General features: G+C 44.3%; 1 protein-coding gene across 4 annotated transcripts in view; it reads left to right on the top strand.

The window, feature by feature from the left end:
• The first annotated feature begins 1,054 nt into the window (after positions 1–1,054).
• LOC120540455 (dynein heavy chain 12, axonemal-like) overlaps positions 1,055–23,420 on the top strand; it is a 25,982-nt gene continuing 3,616 nt past the window's right edge. Inside the window, exons 1-10 of one of the 4 annotated variants that reach the window (XM_039771281.1) lie at positions 1,056–1,201; positions 1,659–1,824; positions 4,540–4,592; positions 5,706–5,837; positions 8,837–8,995; positions 11,739–11,984; positions 12,606–12,777; positions 12,980–13,523; positions 16,406–16,559; positions 19,715–20,105. In XM_039771281.1, the coding sequence (XP_039627215.1) occupies positions 1,697–1,824; positions 4,540–4,592; positions 5,706–5,837; positions 8,837–8,995; positions 11,739–11,984; positions 12,606–12,777; positions 12,980–13,523; positions 16,406–16,559; positions 19,715–19,869 (1,743 nt within the window). In that variant the 5' untranslated portion in view covers positions 1,056–1,201; positions 1,659–1,696 and the 3' untranslated portion in view covers positions 19,870–20,105. Of the gene's footprint in view, positions 1,202–1,658; positions 1,825–4,539; positions 4,593–5,705; positions 5,838–8,836; positions 8,996–11,738; positions 11,985–12,605; positions 12,778–12,979; positions 13,524–16,405; positions 16,560–19,714; positions 20,106–23,420 lie in introns of those variants that run through there. The other 3 variants (XM_039771282.1, XM_039771283.1, XM_039771284.1) reach the window with 3 other exon arrangements.

Below are 23,420 nucleotides of genomic sequence, written 5' to 3' on the forward strand. Positions count from 1 at the left end.
CGGGGGGCTCAGTGATTTTTGTAGGGTAGGCATTGGCTCCCTCACAGTCTGAACTGGATGGAGTGAGTTAGGAAGCGGGTGGATGAATGGACTATTCCATTATGAAGGTAAGATCCTTCTTAGAATTCACACTAAGATCACATCAGCATCTAGTGACTTGTGGAATCCCACCGCTGCCACCAGTGCATCACCTTCCTAGCTGAAAATCTTCCACTGGCAGGAGTGATGTGTGTAGGTGCCCACCACAGATGACCACTAAGCAATTCTGGACCTTGAGGTAATTTTCTATTAGTCCACTAGCGTCTTCCTGGCACTGTGTGGCACTCTGTATTTTCAGCATATTACACATCCACTCCTGCTCCCTGGCACTGCCACCGATCACACTGACCTCAGTGGTATCCATCCTGGCACAGAACCAACAAACCTGATCTGTTTTACTGCTCACTGCCAATGCAGCTCATGTTGTTCCAGGCAGGCCACTTGCTCTGGGTTGTGCTTGGACTGGCAGTGTGCCGGTTTGCCACCTGATGGCATTGCAGGTAAAACTAATGAAATAAAAGAGCATCTATCCATCTGCTGTATTTTCAAATCCGCTTATGCTGAGCAGGATCACAGGGAAGCCGGAGCCCATCCCAGCAAACACTGGGCACAAAGCAGGAACAAACCCTGGGCATGGTGCCAGCCCATCACGGGATGAACACACACACACAGACCCATTAAGCATCACAAGGCCACCTAATCTGCAAATAAAATATCGATAGATGCTAACTGCATTCAATTCCCATCAGACTTTATTTTATATAGTGCCCTTAACAGCGGGCACCATCAGAAGGCAGTGAGGCAGACTCCCAGAGCACTGAGCTGATCAATTCTTTTCATGATTTGTGACCCCAGTATGATGGAAGGCCATTACGCCAACGACTGGGCACACGCATGTGACTTCAGGTCCCATGGCCAGGGTGACAGCGCAGAGGCCCAATGGCTGCACGGTGTGTGTCAACAGTCTGAGTCCCAGAGTGGCGTCTCATGACAGGGTATTTTTAGCACAGAGTTCACATGGCAGCAGAGAGCAAGCCAAAGACTGCGAGGCGAGTGCCAGAGACCCCCGACTCCGCACAGACTCAGGCAGACAAACAAACGCAGGGTCGTCCGGCTGGTGAGCCACAAGAACGCATTTAGAAACATCTGGAGAGCCAGACAGGTGAGTGACCGTGACTGGGGGACCTGGTGCTGTGTATACTGCTCAATGCCCTCCGCTGGCACCGTCAGACGAGGCCCATGGTTGGCTTCACTTCTTTTATAGCTTTGCGTGGACACCTGCATGTGACAGACTCAGCGATTTTAGGGGGGCATCCCCTGACTGCAACAAATGTGGACTTCCAGGGGCCTACATATTGGGCTGGGGGGAGTGAACCCTGGCCTAATTGAAGAACAGTGGCTTTGAGGGGTGAGCAAGTCCTCCACAGCCATAGTGACACCTTTATGATGGTGTCACTCCAGTTAGAGTGAAACTGTGCCAATGATGAGCTCACCATGATGGGCATGCTGGTGCTGAACAGGTAAACCATGCCACCCACCTCTGGGGTCTCCACCAGCACAATGAGACCTGCTCTCTACATTTCTTCTCCTTCTCCTTCTCCCTCCTCTTCTTTCCACAGCAGCTGAATGACCACCCAGAGATGAAGGCCAAGTGGTGATGGATGCTCCACCAGAAGATGGAGACTGGGATGTGGACATCAGCACCCAGTCTGTCATTGAGCAGAGCCTGCAGGAGTTTTACAAGGCGGCCCACTCGCCAGCAGCTGTTGATCCTCAGAGTGAAAGGTAAGCAGGCAAATTCTGTCACCTGTCATGACAAGGGCAACCAGTGGGGCATGATGTGGCTGTTCATCCATCCATCCATCTTCAAACCCGCTTATCCTCAGGAAAGCTGGCGCCATTCCTAGCAAGTATTGGGAGGCAAGGCAGGGTCAACCCTTGGTTGGGGTGCCACATGGGGACATACCAGGGGCCGATTCAGCATCGCCAGTCCACCTGATCGGCATGTCTTTGGACTGCAGGAGGACATTTACATGGGCACGGGGAGAACATGCAAACTTTACACTGGGAGCTACCACTGCCCCACCATGGTTGTCTGACCCCTTAATGGCCATCCTCAGGCACTGGCACACATCCCCACTTACTATAAGACCCCTGGAACAATGGTCAGGTGTCTGACAAAGGAATCTCCAGCAGCTGAACACAAACCCACAAATCCAGAAATAACGTCTGATTGTGGTGAACGCCATCCCAAAGTGCTTCAGAGCACAGCTCAGTGAGTCCACTAGGGGCCAACCCTGTGCTCTGCAAGGAGGCCATTTTAGGCCCCGGCTGCTTAGTCAGTACTGTGGCTCTGCTGCGGTGCTGCCACCTGCTGGTTAACTTCTGCCGTTGATCATCGATCTTTCCACCCATCCATCCATTCCTTGAATTTTCCAGTGCAGCTCCAGGTGAGTGAGATGCCACCCTGACTGCAAGACAAGAACCAAATGGGACTCCGGGTCACCACTGGGCCATCTGAAACTCTCTTTAGATGGTGGGACTAAACAGAATGAATGGAGAGATGAATAAGTGAGACATTTATTTTTACAAGACTGCTATGTTTTCTACTATATCCACTTTTTTATAATTGTGAATCAATCTTTAAATTGGAATTCTTCATCTCCTGACCACACCAACAGAACTAACTGATGGAAGGTGCCGTGGCAAAGTGGTGGACTGAAACCTCACCAGTGGCTGCTCTACTGGGTCCCAAGGTGGAATTTAGTCTCATTTTCAATTCACATGATTGGGTGGGATACACAAGGCAGTCCTTTGATGTTTAATTGAACTAGGGGGCTTTGCCCCCTACTCGCCAACCCCCGGGTGGGTACTACGCACTAGCCACGTTGTGGTTCTGCCGCTCGCGTATGGGGACGTGGATGTACAATTTAAACAGAATGTTATTTTCTTGGGAATTGTTACATATGCATAATAGAACTAACTATTTTACATTACAGCGAGTAATTAACCGTATTAAAAAATACTAAAACGTAATAATTTGAAAGTAAATTATGTTCCATGTGGCATTTTTCTTTGAGTAATACAATTTTGTTCCGTATGGCTTTGAAATTAACACACACAAACTTTTTAAGCTTACACTTTTTCTGTAAAACTTTTCGTCGATATTGCATTGAATTTTGATTCAGTGTTTGGACTTACATCGTGACAATGCAACGTGAATGAATATCGTTTCTTGCTCTCTAATAAGTAAACCGACTTTTTCGAATGTTTGTCCCAGTGAATTTTTAATTGTCTTAGCAAAAGCTATTCTAACGGGAAACTCTAAACATTTTAATACGAATAGCATATCGAGATCTCCTCTGGTGTCTAACGTTATCCCCTGAAGATGGACTACATTACTTTTCTTGTCGCTTGTTAAACTTTTACATGTCAGAATTGTTCGACCAATTTTGAATACAACTGATCTCGTCCCATTACACAGCCCATCACTCAGACATCAATTACACAATTACATTACGATATATCCTTCTTTCAACAGTAATTCGGCCGGTGGAAGACCAGATGGTGTTAACGGTTGTAGATATTCTTCGTGATATTGTAAGTTGATGTTTTCATCTTCCGCACCATCACCACCAACTGTTTCAGCAGAGTCTGTTGATACGCATTTAACCAATTTGCCGTTTAACTGATCGACATTTTTGGCGTTAATTCGTTTGATTTCATTGTTTCTCGGTGCTGGGATTGCCCGTGTTCTCATTTCTTCTGTTGATAACCCTTCGGGATGAAATTCTTCAATAAGATTTGGACATAATACATCTTCTTCAATTGGGAACTTAAAGTGAGGGAAACATTAAACTTTTTAAGAGCTGAGAGCGCAGGAACTGTGTCTGACAAAAGCATTCACACCAATGACAGGTGAGAGGACAGCGGGTGTGGGCCGTGAACCAGAAATGGTTGAAAGAACGGCGGGACTTCTCTTCAAAAAAGTTTTGTCTCATTGTAGGATTTTTTTTTTTTTTGTGTAATAGAGAGATATATTTTAAATTTTTTTCTTTAAATCTACATCTACATCCCATAATACCTTGACACAGAGAAGATGATATCCATTCCTCCACCTTTTAATTCAGTTCAGGGTCACCTGGGCCAAAACCTCTCCTAGCAGCGTGGCACACAAGGCCGGAGGCCACCTTGGGTGGGATGCCAACCCCATCACATGGCACAGCAAGAGACTCACAGAGGGCCAGTTTGGAGTTTCCAGTTTACTCGACACGCATGTCCTTGGCATGTGGGAGGACACGGGTTGAAACGTGCAAACTTGGCACAGACGGGGGTGTGAACCCAGACCCCCAGGGCACGCTCTCCACCATGCCACTCATTAACAGATACCAGGCCCCTAATGGCTGAGCAGGATGTACTTTTAATGAACAGACCATAATAAGGTGATGCCGCTCTCACTGGTCGTACCCGTTTTCTCAGTGTTTGTCTTCTGGCTTTCAGGGTCCTTGCAGGAAGCACCGAAACTGAGCAAATTTTTGCAGCCATCGCAGCAGGTAAGTCCAGAACGCCAGCCAGAGGGCACTGTAGCTCACTTTGGGGTTTTGCCCTCAGATTTACTGGGGTGGGAGGGTCTTGTTTGAGGGGCTCCATTTGCAGGTGGAAAACACAATAATGAGGGTTTGGGGGGGGATTGTCAGAGCAGAGCAGTAGAAGGGGAGGGTGAAACAGTTTGGACAAGAAAATGAAATGGAGGAGGGAGGGCACATGCTGTCCTGATTTGCATGAAGCACCACCCCCTTTTTGGGAGGAGCTTCCAAATGACACACCCATTTAGGCTCTGAAATGTCAGAGTGACCCCACTCTGGTCATCCAAGAGCCGTTTAAGGATGGACAGTCATACCATTAGGATATTTAGAACTGGTGGAGGTATGAAGGACCCTCATGGTCTCACACTTCTGATGAATAATTTGTTGGCTGAAAGTCCTTGGTGGTGTTGTGTCATGGAGGGGGATGTGCAGCATTGTTCATGATGACACTCAGTTTTGTCTTCTTTCTCTGCTTTGCTACGACCTCCGGGGGTCCACACTGTGTTTCATAACTTAGCCTGCTCTTTTGATTTGGTGGGCGTCCCTTGAAGTGATGTTCCCGGTCATCACAGAGTTGTAGACCACATAAAGGATGTCACTACCCACATTAATGGGGCTCAGTCTTCTAAGATAAGAGAGTCTGCTCTGCCCTTTCTTCTCTACTTGCTCTCTACTACATGACCAGTCCAGCCTGAGACTGATGTGGACCCCCAAGTACTTGTAGCAGTGGCCCACCTCACACCCACTCCCTGCACAGATCCCCAGGTGTTGCGGCTCTTTGGTGTGGTGAAGGTCAGCTGGCCTGCCTGATTTGTGGATTATACCACCCAGTCGGCTGTTGTTCAGTGTGGACCCCCAATGAAGGCCACTGGGACTTTCATTATCTTGGTTGTCTAGGAGAAAAAAAAATGAAATTGAAAATTTTCTTTGCTGTTACTAGAAAAAAAAAAACATTTTGAGGTGGAGTAGCCCCCAATTCTATGCTTTCTGTGTGCCAAGACCCCCACACTCCCACCTGCCCAAAGGTTTGATTTCCATCTTTTGGAGGTTAAATGAAGGAACTCTGCTTGTTTCCTGCAGGCGACGAGAAAACTCTGCAGCAGCTGGCTGTCCACCGCTATGCTTTTCGGGAGGCCGACGCTGATGGTTGGCTTCCTCTACACAAGGCGGCCGCACAAAAGGAGAAATCGATTCTGGAAATCACGCTGCAAGGTAAGGTGGGCTGGCCGCCGTAATCCCAGTTTGTGATGTGCCCCTCGCTCACCCCACACACACTTCATACCTTCACGAGGCACCCATGCCACTTCTATGATTAGAGATGAGCCCACTTCAGTGCCCCCAACAGTGGGTCCAGTCCAGCAGAGGCAGAGTGGGGGCAGCAGGCGATATGCCCGATCTGAACAACAGTGCCCACGTGGCATATAAAACACTATCTTCATACTGGAGAGCCTGAATTGAAGCTGGGAAGATGAAGCAGTTACTTATGAAGTCTTTTTATTTTTACACATTTATAACAGTTAAGTGCTCTAAACTGTAGTAAAAGATGCCAGGGTGGCACAGAGCTCTAGAGTGCTGGGTTCAAAATCCCACCCTGTGGAGTTCTCTTTATGTCTGTATGAGTACTGTAGACATGCGTAAACCTCATGCCAGGGCACCACCACCCTGCTCCGACATGCACACCCGTCCCACAGAGGCCCACCTCACTTAACTAAATGGATTACAAATACAAAGCACATGAATGGTACCCAACAACCCACTCAAATCACAGACAGCGACGACACACAATGGACGGCCGACAAACACAAACTCCGTCCTGTTACCGGGTCAAGTTGGCGCCCAAGTGGACAGCCCACCAGAAAAATGCCAACCTTGTCCTACCCGCATAATGTCAACGTCCTATGATGATCCGTGGTGGAAGGTGGGCACTCCGAATGACAGCGACTCCAATATGCAAATCCCACAGCACACAAGATAAAGAAAACGCACACAAGCCCAAAGATCACGACACTGGAATCCAAAAAAACAATAATAATTAGCAGCTTATCAAATAGCAGGACTCCACCCAGCAGCCCATGCACAGTGCCAGGGTAGTGCTGATCCCAAAGCATGCTGGGAATTGAAGTCCCTCTCAGGTAGCCATGCAACAGACTGGCTGACATTAATACGTCATGTGATGGACTGGCACTCCATTCACCCAGTGGTCAGTGCTTCTGGGATTGTCTTCAGCAGCTTAGATGATGGATGGGGTGGGAGATTTGGGGGGCCACTGGGCTTCAGACCCAGAAGGTAGCAAGGGATGCCCCACTCTATGCTCTTTTGGGTTGGTTTGTTTTGTTTTTTTCACCCAGGTCATTACTGCGTTGGTCTCCTCTCGTCCCCTAAACTACAGTGGTGTGAAAAACTATTTGCCCCCTTCCTGATTTCTTATTCTTTTGCATGTTTGTCACACAAAATGTTTCTGATCATCAAACACATTTAACCATTAGTCAAATATAACACAAGTAAACACAAAATGCAGTTTTTAAATGATGGTTTTTATTATTGAGGGAGAAAAAATCCAAACCTACATGGCCCTGTGTGAAAAGTAATTGCCCCTTGTTAAAAATAACCTAACTGTGGTGTATCACACCTGAGTTCAATTTCCATAGCCACCCCCAGGCCTGATTACTGCCACACCTGTTTCAATCAAGAAATCACTTAAATAGGAGCTGCCTGACACAGAGAAGTAGACCAAAAGCACCTCAAAAGCTAGACATCATGCCAAGATCCAAAGAAATTCAGGAACAAATGAGAACAGAAGTAATTGAGATCTATCAGTCTGGTAAAGGTTATAAAGCCATTTCTAAAGCTTTGGGACTCCAGCGAACCACAGTGAGAGCCATTATCCACAAATGGCAAAAACATGGAACAGTGGTGAACCTTCCCAGGAGTGGCCGGCCGACCAAAATTACCCCAAAGCGCAGAGACGACTCATCCGAGAGGTCACAAAGACCCCAGGACAACGTCTAAAGAACTGCAGGCCTCACTTGCCTCAATTAAGGTCAGTGTTCACGACTCCACCATAAGAAAGAGACTGGGCAAAACGGCCTGCATGGCAGATTTCCAAGACGCAAACCACTGTTAAGCAAAAAGAACATTAGGGCTCGTCTCAATTTTGCTAAGAAACATCTCAATGATTGCCAAGACTTTTGGGAAAATACCTTGTGGACTGATGAGACAAAAGTTGAACTTTTGGAAGGCAAATGTCCCGCTACATCTGGCGTAAAAGGAACACAGCATTTCAGAAAAGAACATCATACCAACAGTAAAATATGGTGGTGGTAGTGTGATGGTCTGGGGTTGTTTTGCTGCTTCAGGACCTGGAAGGCTTGCTGTGATAGATGGAACCATGAATTCTACTGTCTACCAAAAATCCTGAAGGAGAATGTCCGGCCATCTGTTCGTCAACTCAAGCTGAAGCGATCTTGGGTGCTGCAACAGGACAATGACCCAAAACACACCAGCAAATCCACCTCTGAATGGCTGAAGAAAAACAAAATGAAGACTTTGGAGTGGCCTAGTCAAAGTCCTGACCTGAATCCAATTGAGATGCTATGGCATGACCTTAAAAAGGCGGTTCATGCTAGAAAACCCTCAAATAAAGCTGAATTACAACAATTCTGCAAAGATGAGTGGGCCAAAATTCCTCCAGAGCGCTGTAAAAGACTCATTGCAAGTTATCGCAAACGCTTGATTGCAGTTATTGCTGCTAAGGGTGGCCCAACCAGTTATTAGGTTCAGGGGGCAATTACTTTTTCACACAGGGCCATGTAGGTTTGGATTTTTTTTCTCCCTAAATAATAAAAACCATCATTTAAAAACTGCATTTTGTGTTTACTTGTGTTATATTTGACTAATGGTTAAATGTGTTTGATGATCAGAAACATTTTGTGTGACAAACATGCAAAAGAATAAGAAATCAGGAAGGGGGCAAATAGTTTTTCACACCACTGTATCTGTTCATATTTTCTTCCTGCGAGGCTGCAGCTCCACCACACCTGCACACAAACGTGCAGCGCGAAATGTGGGGACGGATGACCCACAGAAAGGCATCGCTTCTGCTTTTACAAGTTCAGCCTGTAAGACCCCCACAGGACGGCAGTCAGGAGCCTAAAACAGCATCTGACAGCGAGGGTCCAGTCTGTTAGATTTCACCCTTTTCTTTGTTTCAGCCTCTTCTCCGTCACTTCTGGAGCGGACGACGCTGAAGGGAGAAACGGTACTGCAGCTGTCGGTGAGCCTGGGCCTCGCAGAGAACGCCACTTTCCTCCTGCTGAATGGCTGCAGCCCCGACGCCCCTGATGAAGACGGGGACTCCCCGCTGGTGACAGGTAATGGCGCAAGCCGGACACTCATTTGAATTTTTTTGTTGTTTTTGAATTCTCCAAAGTTTAGACAGATTGGTCTGAGCAGACTGAAGTCACCTTACGGAGTTTGAGATGTAGAGGCTGTGCAGGCCGACTTGCAGGTGTGAGGAAACATCTGGACCTGAGGCTGCGTCACAGTTGGCGCATGTCTTGTGAAAGGCACTATATAAAAATATTCTGACTAACTCCAAACATAAGCTCAGTGCTCAATAATGTACAAATGCATACACATCTCTGTCCTGGGTGTATTTAGCAGAATCGGATTCGATCGCGACATCCTCTCTGTCCAGCAGGGTTGCTTAGGGTTACTGCGCATGCCTAAAGCGCAATTCCGTCACATTTTCTCCTGTTAATCGTTCTGACGATTTGTGCCGCCTTGTCGAAATACGCTACATATGCAAATATTTACACGTCTAAAAGTCAAAATGTCGAAATGAACATAAAACTTTTATGATATTATTCACCATCAGCCAAGGGTTTTTTTTTTTGTTTCAAAGGTGGCATATGCCAGTCCTGTTCGGCTGACAATTACAATAATACCGGAGAATAAAATAGGAAAGGCATTGGATTGAGTTACTGGATACGTTTGCACCAATGGCTTAAACGACAAATAATAATGTTACTATGGTCTGTTTTAATTAACTTTGTTTTATAAGTAACTTATTTATTGACTGTTTAGGATAAATGTATGCTGCGCGTGCGCGGACCAGCTTTGGAGCCCCGAAGTTTACAGCGCAGGTCGACATTTGTCTGCAGTGTTCCGAGTGTTTATCGGGGTCTTTTATCAGTCTGCCTGAGGTTTGTGACCTGACATCCTGCTGGTCATGTCTGCTGTGACACTCTGGCTTCGCAATTGCGACATGGTATTTTCTCGCGTTTATGATTACTTGCTGTTATTTATATCTCCAGCTTGTTGTTCAGTTTATTTGCATTCGTTTGTCTTGCGCAAACGGTCAAAACGCGGTTGTAACTGATCTGCTCCATGTTTGTGCTTTCTAATGCATTGCGGCTGCGTTTGTCGAGGGTTTCCAAAATGGTTTCAAATGCAGCTACTGGAAAAGGGTCGAGTGTTATAAAAATCCAAGTGTCTTCGCTTCAGAGTAAGAAAACGCTTTGTGACTTTTGCCATTAACATTAACTTGGCTCTTACATGCATTCTTAGTGTCGTTCTTGCACATCATTCGTTTCCTCTGGAAAGCTGGAAGCTGCAATTAAAAAAATGTCATGCAATATGCAATCGTCATCGTCCTGCATGAAATAATACTTGTTAACAATCTTCATAACGACACATTTGTAAACATATAACAATCAATACGCATACATTTAGTCTCGTGATATACGGTAGGCTACCACTGGCTATATAACAAAATGAATGTGCGGATGATTTAGGATTTACGGCGCAACTTAGCAGCAGCAAAGACGTTCACTCTGAGAAGTCTGCAGTGGAGTGATGCAGAGGAGCGTCCAGAGGTCCACTCCGATGTGGATCGAGAAACAACTTCATGCCACTGTCCGCGTAAAATATTCCACGTGGCCTGCGTCTTTACTAAAACAACTGCACCAAGCAACCAATGAGCGCGATGTATGAACAGTATACATTCCGTTTAAAATAATTGCAATAACAACTTGCACAAAACAAACGAAACCTTCTAATATAAATGTGCTGTTATTATGCTGTACTTGTACGATGAATGAGGCGATGCTCAATGACCGAGGTCTCGTTGGTCACTGATGTTCTAACTACAAAGAATTATTAAGTGAAGTGAGCGAGGATCACGAATCAGAAGGGCAGAACTTGCACATGCGCTTTACACATTTTAAATGAGTGGAGAGAGAGAGAGAGAAGTTGGGAGCATGCGCTGATAGAGTACTTTGTCGCATCCACCACATAACAAACCACCTGGACTGGGACCCGAGTGCAACGTGGAACAGTGTGAGCAAGGTCACTGTCAAAAATAACTCTAATAATTTAAGTCAAGTTTAGATTTTACACGCGTCAAATACGAAACAAGCATAACTTTCATAAGCGCAAGCGGAATTGACACCTGTGAATCGTAAATTTGACTTTAATTATTACAAGTTATTTATGACAGCGATCTTACTCCATAAGTAAGAGAAGAAGCAGATGCAACACGCGCTTTAGCTCTCCCAGTGAGCTTTTCTGCTTTGAGCCGTTCGTGCTCACAAATCTATTGCCATGATTCACTGAAAAGACTTGTCCAAAAAGAACAAAGGGTTCGCGAATCGCCCGTCACTATTGTACTCGGCTTTCATTGTGTGTATAATACAGTGGTTCTCCACCAGTGGGACGGGTTACCCCTAGGGGGGCGCGAAGTAACAAAAAGGGGGCCGCGAGGATGTGGAAAGAAAACAAGAATCAAAAATATGAAAAATACATCTATTGAAACCAAAACAAATGAACTTAAACTACATTCTGATACTAGAAAAATAAATATAGAGTTAGATAATTGTCGATAAAAGTTAAGCAGGTATAATAAACTATGCATCTATGATATATCATTAATATAAAAAGAACAAATTGGTATTAGTGGGCTCCTTTCAAAAAAACGTCAGGGGGGCGCGATTAAAACTGTTATGAAAACTCGGGTCGCAAATACTTAAAGGTTGAGAAACGCTGGTCTAACAGACAGAGAAGTGCGGCTGCTGCCGGGGACTGATGTGGTGTCCGCCTCTTCTTGACTCACAGCTATAAAGAGGGGCTCTGCCGACCTGGCCACGCTGCTCATCCGCTTCGGTGCGGACGTGAACCGGCCCAGAGTGAACAGACGCACGGCTCTCCACGAAGCAGCGCAACTCGGCCACAAGGAACTGGTGAGCCTCCTTCTCCGTTCGGGAGCCCATCCTGACCCCCGAAGTGCATACGGACTTACACCTCTAGCCCTGGCAGCGCAGTATGGGCACACCGACATTGTGCGGATTCTGCTGGAGAAAGGTAATGGAACAGAAAGCAGACATGCTAATGGAAATTGGAATGTATGTAGAAAGTGGCAACATTGCCAATAGATGTCAGCTTTTATTACTCATTAATTGTCACCTGTAATGTCCTAAAGCCAACACAAGGTGGCAGCACCAGTTTTCACCATAGTAACAGAGTCTGTTTAAATGGCAGCAGCAGGAGATCAGTGCCTGGACCCCTTGCCTTATTATGAAGCTTTTAAGATCATTTCAGATTTTTTTTTTTTGTATAGCGCTCTTCACTGCAAGTTGTCAAGTGAAACGAATGCATAAATCAAATTCTTCTGCGGTGGGCTGGCGCCCTGCCCGGGGTTTGTTTCCTGCCTTGTGCCCTGTATTGGCTGGGATTGGCTCCAGCAGACCCCCATGGCCCTGTAGTTAGGATATAGCGGGTTGGATAATGGATGGATGGATGGATGGATGAAAGTCTTAAAGCTCCCCCTAGTGGCAGCTCCACACCCACACTGCTTATTTGAGGTCTTGTCCCTTATTCATAGCCTCTGGTGCTATACTGTATGGTGCAACAGGCTGTCCTCTTAAAGCGACTTGCTCTTCTCTTCACACACTTGTGGACTAAAACATGACCGTCTCTTCACAGGTGCCAGCGTTGACTCTCAGGCCCGGGACTACGCCTCTGTCCTGTTTGAGGCTTCATCTGCTGGAAACCCTGACACCATTTCATTACTCTTGGAGTATGGCGCGGATGCCAACGTGCCCAAGCACTCCGGACATCTTCCTATCCATCGCTGCGCCTACAGGGGGCATCTGACGTAAGCCAATTTTATTATTATGACCCATAGTGGTGGCCGCCTGCCCAGGCTCTGCCATCTGTCTTTGGACGGTTGGCTTTCGAATGCTCCGAGGCCACCTGCATATGATGATTTTGTACGCCCCCTCTCAAGGCTCGTTTGGTAACGTCCTAACAGGACAGTTAACCGGCAATGATAAAAAAGCGTTGTCCCTTTCCTTCAGGGCTCTCGAGCTGCTGATCCCAGCGACGGACCGATCTGCAGTCAAAGAGAGCGGGATGAGCCCCCTCCACTCTGCCGCGGCCGGCGGTCACTACAAGTGTCTGGATCTCCTCCTCAAGTCGGACTACGACATCAACCTCATGCTGGACCGGCGGGTGAGCAGGGGCTATGACGATCAGCGGAGGTCTGCCCTTTACTTCGCAGTGTCCAATAATGACATCCCCTGCACAAAACTGCTTTTGGAGGCCGGGGCTTTGCCAAACCAGGACCCTGTAAACTGTCTGCAGGTGGCACTGCGCATTGGCAACTATGAGCTGATCAGCCTCCTGCTGCGCTATGGGGCCAACGTCAACTACTTCTGCAGAGTCAACACCACCCACTTCCCGTCCGCCCTGCAGTACGCGCTCAAGGACGAGACGGTCCTCCGAATGCTGCTCAGCTACGGCTATGACGTCTGCCGCTGCTTCGACTGCCCTCACGGCGACGGCTCTCACGTTCCTAGTGACTATGAAGGATGGTCACCGGCAGTCATCAAAGACAATATGGTAAGCGTCAACTTGTTCACTTTCATAAGGCACAACAGAAAGAATAGCTACAGCGATGGCAATCTGGGCTCACTTGGGGGAAGGAACACAGCTGCCTGTGTAGCGTAGCATCAACATAAGATGATCAGGGAAAAATGCATTTTACCAAAAAAAAACAAAAGATGCACATGTTTTACAATTTGTCAGCATATAAATGAATGACTTGGCATGCGGATTATATGACACAATTAATATACTGTAGTGGTTAAGACTTTGGACTTCAAACCCTGACGTTGTGAGTGCAATCCCACTGCTGACACCATTACAAGCCTTCACCTGCCTGCCTGTCCTCCAACTGGGGGAAAAAAAATGAAAAGCCAATTCTATCTTAAACTAAGGGGGCTGCGCCTCCTACTCGCTTCACTCACCAATCCTCGGGAGGGCGCTACGCACTAGCCACGTTTCAATTCTGCCACTCGCGTATGGCGAAGCGGATGTACAATTTAAACAGATTGTTACATAGGCATAATAGAACTAACTATTTTACATTACAGTGTGTAATTAACCATATTGAAATACAGTAAAACGTAATAAATTGAAAGAAAATTATGTTTCATGTTGCGTTAGAGGTATTCGTTGCGTCATACGTGTTTGTTCTGTTTGGCTTTGAAATTAACACACAAATACGTACTTTTTAAACTTACACTTTTACTGTAAAACTTCAGTAAAAACAATATTTGGAATGAACTTTTCATCGATATCGCAATGAATTTTGATTCCGTGTTTGTACTTACATCGTAACAACGCCTGTGAGTGAATATCGTTTCTTTTTCTGTAATAAATAAACCGACTTTTTCACTTTTTCAAATGTTTGTCCCTGTGATTTGTTAATTGTCATAGCAAAAGCTATTCTTATGGGAAACTGTAAACGTTTTAATATGAACGGCATATCAAGATCTCCTTTGGTGTGTAACGTTACCCCCTGAAGATGGACTACATGACCTTTCTTATTGCCTGTTAAAATTTTACATGTCAGAATTGTTCAACCAATTTTCAATACAACTGATCTTGATCTTGCATTGCCCATCACTCAGACATCAATTACACAATTAAATTACGATACATCCTTCTTTCAACAGTAATTCGTGCGGTGGAAGACCAGACGGTGTTAACGGTTGTAGATATTCTTCGTGATATTGTAAGTTGATATTTTCATCTTCCGCACCATCATCACCAACTGTTTTAGCAGAGTCTATTGACACACATTTAATCAATTTGCAGTGTAACCAATCAACAATTTTCGCGTTAATTCGTTTGACTTCATCGTTTCGCATGAATAGGATTGCCTGTGTACTCATTTCTTCTGTTGATAACCCTTTGGAATGAAATTCTTCAATAAGATTTGGACATAATACATCTTCTTTAATTGGGAACTTAAAGTGAGGAAAATGGAAAAATTTATAAGAGCTGAGAGCGCAGGAAGTGTGTCTGACAAAAACATTCACACGAAAGAGAGGTGAGAGGACCGCAGGCGTGGGCCGTAAACCGAAAATGGTTGAGAGGAGGACGGGACTTAAAAAAAATCTCTTGGCAATAGTCTCATCTCGTCTCAGGATTTTTTTTTTATATAATAGAGAGATGTTACAAGTTGCCGTGGACTTTCATGGATGCTCTTGATGTGGTTTGCTGTTGTCTGATATGAGTCTCCATGGACCGCCATTTTGTTTGTTTTTTTGTTTTTTTTCTCCATAAACACATAAATTTGTTTTTTCTCAGTCATCATCACAAAGCAAATGAGGTAAGTAACATGAAAAAAATATATCATTTTTGGTCGGAGTATTCCTGGAACGCTTTCCCGTCACCATTTAAAGGCCATTTTGCAAGAGTAGACACCAGTAGCTGCAATAACAGAGCCGAAGGTGTCGTCTGCACATCAATGGTGACACAATTTCAGATTTCATGCTGATATACAGAAAATGTAGTGAAGAGTGTAGGCTCCTTGGTGCTCCCGACTATGTACTGATGTCTAATAATAATAAATAAATAATAAATAATTTTATTACATTTATATAGCGCTTTTTCAAGGCACTCAAAGCGCTTTACATACAAAGGGGGGGATCTCCTCAACCACCACCAGTGTGCAGCATCCACCTGGATGATGCGACGGCAGCCATAGTGCGCCAGAACGCCCACCACACACCAGCTTACTGGTGGAGAGGAGACAGAGTGATAAAGCCAATCAGTGTATGGGGATGATTAGGAGGCCATGACGGTCAGAGGCCAATGGGCAAATCTGGCCAGGATGCCGGGGTAACACCCCTAACTCTTTCCGAAAGACATCCTGGGATTTTTAATGACCACAGAGAGTCAGGACCTCGGTTTAACGTCTCATCCGAAAGACGGTGCTTTTTTACAGTATAGTGTCCCCATCACTATACTGGGGCATTAGGACCCACACAGACCACAGGGTGAGCACCCCCTGCTGGCCTCACTAACACCTCTTCCAGCAGCAACCTAGTTTTTCCCAGAAGGTCTCCCATTCAGGTACTGACCAGGCTCAACCCTGCTTAGCTTCCGTGGGCAACCAGTCTAGGGCTACAGGGTGATATGGCTGCTGGCTGATGTCTATGGTGAAGACCAGGGGAATTGTGAAAGCTCAGTGAAATTGCAGATTGCCATTCTAAATACGGGTTGGTTGTGGGTCAGATTCTGACAGGTCACAACTTATGTTATTACACAAGTCTGTTTTGATTCTGGCCTAATCGGTGGCTAAGACCACCACACACTTGTGCAGGCATGAAACTTATCTTTTATTCTGGTACGCCTTCTGCTTTGGTCTTGTGTCGATCACCCGGATCAATTCGTTTGTCATTTTATTTTTTTTTTACCTTTCTTAATCCCAGTTCTGTGAGGTGATCACACTGTCATGGCTGAAGCACCTCTCCGGAAAGGTTGTCCGCACCATGCTGGATTACGTGGATCACGTCCGCTTCTGTTCCAAACTCAAAACCGTTCTGGTCGAGCAAAAGCAGTGGCCGGAAATCTGCTACATTCAGGGTAAGTCCTGCAGGCCGTGAACATGTGGGGTGCCACACGCTGTAAAACAAGGTGGAAAAATATGTGTTGGAAAAGTGGGTGGTGAACCACTGATATTTAAGGGGTGACGAGGAGGAGAATGGGTTTATGTAGCGACTGTGCCACTCATTTTATAAATGCAGTCACATGGATTTAGGCCAAAACCTAAGCCCCAACTTTATTTTTTCACCTCCAACACCTGAATATAAATACAATCACACTGATCTCCAAATTATAAAATGTGTGTGTATGTTTTATATATATATATATATATATATATATATATATATATATATATATATATATATATATATATATATATATATATATATATATATATATATATATATATATATATATATCGCCGCGGTGGGCTGGCGCCCTGCCCGGGGTTTGTTCCTGCCTTGCGCCCTGTCTTGTTTGGCTGGGACTGACTCCAGCAGATCCCCGTGACCCTGTAGTTAGGATATAGCGGGTTGGATAACGGATGGATATGGAGATAGAGATATATATATATATATATATAGTAATAAGTAGAGACTTGAGGCGTGGAAAGGTTTGAGGCAGCCACCCGTTTAATGCGGTATCCTGGCTGCAAAAGTATTTGAGGCATTGTATAACAGTTTACACAACAGAGTCCAAAACAGAACTGCCTGCCAGAGCAAAGGCAGTGGGCTTTATAATACAGAGGGCAGAAGTGATGTCGTCCTCTGGGCCGGAATCGGAAGTGACCTCATCCTTGGGGCCGGAACCGGAAGTGATGTGTCCTTCCTGGAAATGGCGGCTCCTGGTGGGATTTCCCGGGTAAAAGACCTGCAGAGAACTCAGAAAGAGCATCAGCGTACCCCGCTCCCCTGGGCAGATGTATAATCAGTATTTTCTAAGCCCTTCAGCTGCCCCCCATGCACACGTGTGTGACAAGATATATATATATATATATATATATATATATATATATATATACACATACATACATACATATACATACATACATATACACACACACACACTTTATTATATTAAATATTATAAAGTGAATAAGCAATCAATTCTACTGTCTTCACAACAACACAAAGCATACCACACACTGTAAGGAACAAAACATTTAGAATCTGTGTGTTTAAAGCAGAAAAGTGAAAATGAAACAACACACAGCATTAGTGTAGCCATAAAGGGGTAGGGGTGGGCAATTGCCCACCCTCCCAATCAATTTTCAATTTGCCCTCGTTCAGCCGCTGACTGATGGTCAAGTTCTATAAACCATCTTATCTGGTTGAAATTTTATTCCCCTTCCTAGTTTCAAATATGCCCATCCACCAAAAAATGACTGGCTACACTACTGTAGGGTGTTGTACCGTGTTAGCCATTATGGATGGAATGAGAAGTCAAGCAAACAACACCTTTTATTGGCTCACTGAAAAGATTAGAATATGCCAGCTTTGGAGGGCAACTCAACCCCCTTCTTCCGGTAAGGTGTAATCACACCTTGTAGTCACAAGTTACAGTACATCTTGCTGGAAAAAGGGGGCTGATTTGCCCTCCAAAGCTGGCATATTTTAATCTTTTCAGTGAGCCAATAAATGGTGTCACTTTGATTGGGTACACTACTGACACACAAGCAGTGCCAGCGTTAGGTTATTTTGCACCCTAGGCCAAGCTTCTTAGTGCACCAACCAACTGATCGGTAGCTAATCTCTGCAGCTGGGTAACCAAACCCGCCGCCCTCACCCGTATGATCTGTGCCCTAAGTGAATGCCTAATCCATCTTAATGGCGGCACCACACAATATGATAAATACCCCTTGAGCACATATTTATATCCTGCAAGAATATAATCCACAAAACACAATTACAGTCAAAGATTCGTTAATGAAGTAAAAGAAATGTAAAAACAATTGAATACATGTCCGAGTCCAAAAATATGCAAAATTATTGACTGACCTATTTTATGAAGAACAGAAGAGAAGTTAACGCAGGTGACTGTAACTTGTCCAGATAATAAAAAGTGAGAAAACAGCCGACCCTGCCAGTAAGGTTCAAAAATCCTGGAGGTCTCCGTTGTCGCCTGAACGAGGTGGTCCGCATTTCCTCTGTTATATCCATTTGCTGCTCGGTCAATAAGCGATCCGTGCACACATGCGTATTGAAACCGTACATCGTCACACACTTCAAGGTGCTGCTACCCGATCTGTTTTACGCGTGTGTGTACAATTTAACGCCGCAAGTGATGTCATAACCGAGTACAGAATTACAAATACAATAACTAGCCACCAGTTATTAAAAATGACAACAGACCTTAGACTGGGGATACATTTTAAACAATGCCGGTTTTCTTTCTTAAATCCTCCGCTCCTGCTTAGACTCCGCCCCTAATTGCCAATACGTGCTTCCCATTGGCCCATTTCTTGTCAATATTCCTGCAGAAAACACTGTGTACGGTTTTCTCTTTTACAACCAGACGCAGTCAAATGAGCAGACGGTTATACATAGAATAGAAGAAGACATCAAAAGGTCCAAACAAACGAGGAAACTAGTTATTCACAGGACAACTGCTACACCAGGAAATGTCTAGCCAAAATATATAGAGCTAATTTACAAAGACATCAATGATGAACAACAATAAACGTACATGACCGACCTCCCTCCCCAGCACTGCCACCCACCGACGATGCGCACAGTACACGAGTGGAGCACGCAAGTCCTTCCTGTTAATGACGTCTATTAATCCCAAAGTGAAATAAACCGTTTATTTAATGTAGACGATGAGACGGATTGTAAACTGCTTCCCGATAAACGGATTTAACATCCCAGTGCTACCTTCAAATGTTCTGACGCGAAGGTTTTAACCCTCACGTGTATCCCATCCTGGACCACTACATCGCGTCTTTGCTCCATCGGAGGACTGATGTCTTACTGCCTGTTCGTCGTCTCCATACAGCAGTTTTCATACACGCTACTCTACAGGACTTAAGAACAAGACATTCCAGCTGTAATGGTTATTAGAACTGCGCGTCCTCCCCAGTTTATCTAACACGAGACGAGACATGGAGTAGGAGTGGGGGAGACTTTTAAAGATTCAAGTGATTTCTTATGACAGACCTAGGATAGTTTACTGACTATTCGACGATCTCATTGCAGAAAATCCCCGCAGCCTGATGCACCTCTGCCGCCTGAAGATTCGAAAATGTCTCGGACGTCTCCGCCTCCGAGCCCCCGTCTTCATGGCCTTCCTGCCCCTGCCTGATCGCCTCAAGGAGTTCATTTTGTACAAAGACTTCAGTTTGAACTTTTAGGGCCGCCTCGTCAGCTGCGAACAAGAAACAAGACGGAGTGAGGTATGGAAGGAGCGGCCGAAGAGGATACTTCTGGAGAGGAGCGGCGGCCAGGGCTCACTGCTGCTCGTGATTACAGAAGATTCAGAACAAACATTTTATAGAATAAGTGTGTGTGTGTAGGGGGGTATTGAGCCGTTTGTGAATTTTTCATTTTAATTTGATTAATTTAACATTGGAAAGCTAAAACCGAAAAAGACAACTTAATTTTATTTAGTGTTTTTTATCCTGTTCAACACTCCAAGGCACTTTCATATTTATCAGTTTAATTCACATCAGTTCAAATTATTCTTGCTATTTTTTTCTCAGATCTTTACACATATTTCTCAAAATGATTCATCAATATCTCAAACAATTTATGATGTAGTAGAAAGGGTAATAATTACCCAGGGCCCACATGTGGGGCTCAAAGCCTGGAATGAGAAGTTTATTTTTGAGAGGTTGGGGTCCACACAGGGCCCTATTGTTCTGTGGTACACCCCTGGTTTGCAGTACGATGGGGGACTGGCACTCTGTTCAAGGTTTGTTCCTGCCTTCCATCCTATGCTGTTTCGGACAGGCTCCAGCACCACTAATGAACCCCTGGTCTGGCTAAAACAGGTTAGAAAATGATGTGACATAATGACTGAAACAAAGCTACACCAAAACACAGGGTGTCAAAAAAGAAAATTATCTCATCAAAAGGGGGAAGACACACACAGACATGCTGTCATCTTTCAGTCACTATATGACCTAGGACAGCTATAAGGCACTATAAATGTGAAAGGCACCATATAAATACATAGATGGATGTGAAAGGTTCTGTAAGATAGACAAAAAGAAAGGTAGATCTTTTTGATTTCTCCCCAGAGGTTAAATGCATATTAAAACCTCTTTTTCCAGCCCTGAAAGCTGCCATTGTGATTAGAGGGAGAGAGATGCACACCGCCCCATAGGCTTCCCTAAGACCTTGGAGACTACAACATCAACATTTATTTATTTCTATAGCACATTTTCATACAAACAGTAGCTCAAAGTGCTTTACATATTAAAGAATAGAAAAATGAAAGACACAATTATAAAACAAAATAAATCAACATTAATTAACATCGAATAAGAGTAAGGTTCAATGGCCAGGGGGGACAGAAAAAAAAAAAAACTCCAGACGGCTGGAGAAAAAATAAAATCTGTAGGGATTCCAGACCATGAGACCGGCCAGTCCCCTCTGGGCAATCTACCTAACATAAATCAAACAGTCCTCTTTGTATTTAGGGTTCTCACGGAAGGACCTGATGATGATGATGGTCACATAGACTTCTGGCTTTCAGTCCATCAATGTTGGTGCATCATGATGCTTTGAGTAGGTGGTGGTGGCGCAGGCCACCACCACAAAGAAACCGGAAAAAGAAACCGAAAAAGAGAGTAGGGGTCAGTACGGATTTTAGAGCCACCATGAATAGTTATTTTGAGGAGATTGAACATATAGAGTATCAGGATTAAGTTAAATTAAGATTAAAATGAAGTTATAAAAAGGCCATGTTAAAGTAATGTGTTTTCAGCAGTGTTTTAAAGTGCTCTACTGTATCAGCCTGGCGAATTCCTATTGGCAGGCTATTCCAGATTTTAGGTGCATAACAGCAGAAGGCCGCCTGCCCGCCTCACCACTTCTTTTAAGTTTTGTTCTTGGAATTCTAAGGAGACACTCATTTGAGGATCTGAGGTTACGATTTGGAATATAAGGTGTCAGACATTCTGATATATAAGATGGAGCAGATTATTTAAGGCTTTATAAACCATAATAAGAATTTTAAAGTCAATTCTGAATGACACGGGCAACCAGTGTAGTGACATCAAAACTGGAGAAATGTGTTCGGATTTTCTTTTAGGATTCTAGCAGCTGCATTCTGTGCTCGTTGCAAACGATTTATGTCTTTTTTGGGTAGTCCTGAGAGGAGTGCGTTACAGTAATCTAGTCGACTGAAAACAAACTACAGCATTTCATATACACACAATTCTCAGAATACTACACCGTAAAATAAATATTAGATAGATAAAGCCCAAAATCAAATACCACTTCCTGAAACCCTAAACATACAATGAAAAACTCAACGTTTTGCAATGGATAACTAAACAAAAATCTACTCACAGTCTTCAATAACAGATAATGACATCAAAATCGAACGTCTTCACACACACACACACACACACAACAGAAATGTAGTTTACAGTGAGCACCACTAGACGCTGTGTTACACTGAATCAAAACAGAATATTCTTTAGGAAATAAAGAAAACTACAGTGTCACAACAGAACCACTTCAATTTACTTGTAAAAATCCGCCGCCAAAAGGACATTTACATATACTGAACTAAGGGTCTGAATATTTACATACTGTATAAATGAGAGATTTGAGTTTTGGATTGTTAATACATTTGCAAACCTTTCTGTAAATGCTGTAAGCACCGCCCGGCACGGAGCGAATGTTGCGCGTTTGCCGCTCGTCTGTCTGTCTGTCTGTCTGTCTGTCAGCTGTTTCGGAGCAGACCGGTGATTGACTGCCGCACCCTGAAGGCTCTCTGAGGTAATCTGCGTAAATCGCACCGTTTTTCGAAAACGAAAAGAGAGGACAATTAACGAAAACAAAACTGGCAAACAAACTAAACGGATCAGCAGCTGCATTGGCCATGTAAAAGGAACAGCTACGAAGAGCTGTCTAGTTGGTGAAGTGAGACGATCGTCTCCAAGGACTGTAATTCCGTAAATTCTGCATTGTTTTCAGTTATGTCTGGCGGACCCGGCTGAGCTCCTTCAAGTTCTATTTTTAAACATGGTGCAGTATTGACTGTGGAAACATTTTACATTTAAAATTCAGATTCTTTTATTGGGCGACTTCAACCATCCTATTTAACAAAACAGCTCGAACTCTGGACTATTGTGTGAACTTCGAGAGAGGCCGGGGTGCGTATGTCACTGTATATATTTGTAATCTCACTCTAGGGGTTGGGTTATTGTGTGTTGGGGAGGGAAAAAGTCTTTTTAAATGTATATTTATTCTGGTTTGGCTAAAATTGTCTTGTAACTATTTTACATATTTGATTAGATTAAACAAACATTAATCCCATGGGGAAATTCAGATATCATTACACATACACATTTTATATAAATATAAATATCTAAAAATATAAATATATATATATTTATATAAAATATATATATTTATATATAAATCCAATAAAATTTAAACAGTCAAATGTGTGTGTGTATTTATATATATATATATATATATATATATATATATATATATATATATATATACACACACAGAAGACCTGGGTTTGCTTCCTGGGTCCTCCCTGTGTGGAGTTTGCTTGTTCTCCCCATGTCTGAGTGGGTTTCCTCCCACAGTCCAAAGACATGCAGGTTAGATGAATTGGTGATTCTAAATTGACCTTGGTGTGTGCTTTGTGTGTTTGTGTGTGTCCTGCGGTGGGTTGGCACCCTCCCGAGGATTGGTTCCTGCCTTGTGCCCTGTG

Source organism: Polypterus senegalus, chromosome 12 (assembly GCF_016835505.1).
Source record: "Polypterus senegalus isolate Bchr_013 chromosome 12, ASM1683550v1, whole genome shotgun sequence".
NCBI classification, from domain to species: Eukaryota; Metazoa; Chordata; class Cladistia; order Polypteriformes; family Polypteridae; genus Polypterus; species Polypterus senegalus.